Below are 2,835 nucleotides of genomic sequence, written 5' to 3'. Positions count from 1 at the left end.
CTCCTGTGCAGCCAGAGCTCCAGTTCCCTCTGCAGAGCACAGGGGCTGAGAGCAGCTGCCCGGCAATGCTGGTGTGTGGGAGGTGGCTGCACAGCTGGGGAAGGGTGACGCTGTCGGAGTGCCCGGCTGCCTCTGCCCTGGCCTCTCTCACACCCACCCTCACCGCGTTTTCCTTCTTGCTCCACTGCTCTGGGTCACTGTTGATGTGATCTGGTTCTTGCTGTCAGGCTCTCTGGGGATGGGAGTTTCAGCTGCAGAGTCACAGCCTGATCTTGTGGGTCCTTTCCTGCAGCTGTGTCCATGGGAACACGTGTCCCAGCTTTGCTCTGACCTGTGGGGCTGTGGGCAATGCAGTGTGTGGGGCTGGGGAATGAGCTGAGTCTCCCTGAATCAGATGCCATCATTAGGGCACTTGGACATATCCTTCAGGTGTCCTTCCGATCTGTGATCTTCCCTCCAGGATGTAAACCTGTCCTACAACTTCTTTGTGTTCTCTGAAAGCCCCATGGAGAAGCTCAGAGATGCTGTGACAGAGAAAATGCTGTTGGGTTTTTGAAATGAGCCGTGTGTATCCTGGGCAAACATGGGGTGCTGAGACATTACGAAAGGGTGAGACATGGCATGGTTCCATCTGACAAAGCTGAACCCCAGGACTGTCCCCTGCCCCCCGTTCCATGACCCCTGCTGCAGAGCAGGGCTGACTCCTGGGCAGCCAGGGGGCACAGGCCCGGCACCTCCAGCCAGCACCATCCAGGGCTCAGCCACGGACCCGAAGGAAGGTCTGCAAAAGGACAAGGGGTGTGGAGCAGGGGAGGGGGTATGAGAAATGGCTTTGCTTTTGCTCAGAGAAGTCTCCCCTAACTTATCACTGTCTTTTGCTCCTGTGACAGTGCCCCATGCTCATCAGCAAATGTCCAACAGCAGCTCCATCACCCAGTTCCTCCTCCTGGCGTTCACAGACATACGGGAGCTGCAGCTCTTGCACTTCTGGCTCTTCTTCGGCATCTACCTGGCTGCCCTCCTGGGCAACGGCCTCATCATCACCACCATAGCCTGTGACCAGCACCTCCACAGCCCCATGTACTTCTTCCTGCTCAACCTCTCCCTCCTCGACCTGGGCTCCATCTCCAGCACTGTCCCCAAATCCATGGCCAACTCTCTGTGGGATACCAGGGTCATTTCCTATGCAGGATGTGCTGCCCAAGTCTTCTTTTTAGGTTTCTTGTTTGGTGCAGAGTATTCTCTTCTCACCATCATGTCCTACGACCGCTACCTTGCCATCTGCAAACCCCTGCACTACGGGACCCTCCTGGGCAGCAGAGCTTGTGTCCACATGGCAGCAGCTGCCTGGGCCAGTGGGTTTCTCAATGCTCTGCTGCACACAGCCAATACATTTTCACTGCCACTGTGCAAGGGCAATGCCCTGGACCAGTTCTTCTGTGAAATCCCCCAGATCCTCAAGCTCTCCTGCTCAGATGCCTACCTCAGGGAAGCTGGGCTTATTTTGGTTAGTGTCTGTTTATCATTTGGGTGTTTTGTGTTCATTGTGGTATCCTATGTGCAGATCTTGAGGGCCGTGCTGAGGATCCCCTCTGAGCAGGGACGGCACAAAGCCTTTTCCACGTGCCTCCCTCACCTGGCCGTGGTCTCCCTGTTTGTCAGCACCATTATGTTTGCCTACCTGAAGCCCCCCTCCATCTCCTCCCCATCCCTGGACCTGGTGGTGTCTGTTCTATACGCATTGGTGCCTCCAGCAGTGAACCCCCTCATCTACAGCATGAGGAACCAGGAGCTCAAGGAGTCCATTAGGAAAGTGATTTCATGGGCGTTTGTCAATACTGATCATCTTTCCATCACTGTCCACAAATGATGTCTAATTGTATCCCAATGCAGGCCTGTACCCTGTTTTATCCGTTTTACTTTGTTAGCATTACCCATATTGTTATTTATGGTTATTATGTTGGTACATAACTGTTCATGTTTAGCTCACTATCCTGAATAATGAACCCATTATAAATAGTTTTAAAACACCTGAAAGCTGTATAAATGTTTTTCTAACACTGTGTCAGAGCTTAGTCTCCCATAGCATCTCTGTAACAAAATGACATCTCCAGAGTGCAGTTCCTCAAGATTTGGTTGTTCTTCCAAAGCTGTTTTCAACAATGGGCCCAGGAATTTCCCTCAAAAGGGCCTGAGGAAAAAGCTCGATGTCACCTTGGAAGCTGATTCACAACAGAGTTGTGATTTAAGACACAACCCTTGCTGTCTGTTGACAGTGGAGATGGGGAGTGGTCATGAGATACAGCCACACTGGGCTGTCCCAGTGCATGATGGGGCAGAGGACAATCCTCCCGGAGAGGAATCTGGAGCTGCCTGAGAGCCCGTGAGATACACACGGACCAGCTGTGCCTGAGGTGGGCAGTGACAGGACCCCACAGAGTGAGACATGGCCCAAGGTGGAGTCATCAAAGGGAAAGCACTAAATGCAGGTATCTGCAGGGAAACAAAGATGGGCACAGACCATCTGACACAGACCAACTCCAACAGGCAACAGCACCCTCACAGCCACCACACCAACAGCAGCACTTACACAACCATGAGCAACAGAACTGACCCTGTCCTGTTGCCCCTCTCAGACTGATCTGGTGTGAAGGTTGCACGAGTGGTCTGTATATCCCAGGTAGAACTTACTTGCAGTTTCACACACCCCTGTGGTCCTTCCTATGTGGACCTGGGGTTTGGGTCAGCCCAGACTCAGAGATATTACCCACTTGGACATTCCAACCCTGGGGTTCTCCAGATCCTGGTGTCCTCCTCCTCCTTGCTAGCCTCACT

At 52.9% G+C, this 2,835-nt stretch overlaps 1 protein-coding gene across 1 annotated transcript; it reads left to right on the top strand.

The window, feature by feature from the left end:
- Positions 1 to 910: 910 nt before the first annotated feature.
- Positions 911 to 1,870, top strand: LOC136000711 (olfactory receptor 14C36-like). The gene has a single exon (XM_065654655.1). The coding sequence runs from the start codon at positions 911 to 913 to the stop codon at positions 1,868 to 1,870; it is 960 nt and encodes a 319-aa protein (XP_065510727.1).
- The last annotated feature ends 965 nt before the right edge of the window (positions 1,871 to 2,835 follow it).

This window comes from Caloenas nicobarica, chromosome 34, assembly GCF_036013445.1.
Source record: "Caloenas nicobarica isolate bCalNic1 chromosome 34, bCalNic1.hap1, whole genome shotgun sequence".
NCBI classification, from domain to species: domain Eukaryota; kingdom Metazoa; phylum Chordata; class Aves; order Columbiformes; family Columbidae; genus Caloenas; species Caloenas nicobarica.
Note: the sequence above shows the minus strand (reverse complement) of the source record. Positions and strands in the feature narration are given on the sequence as shown.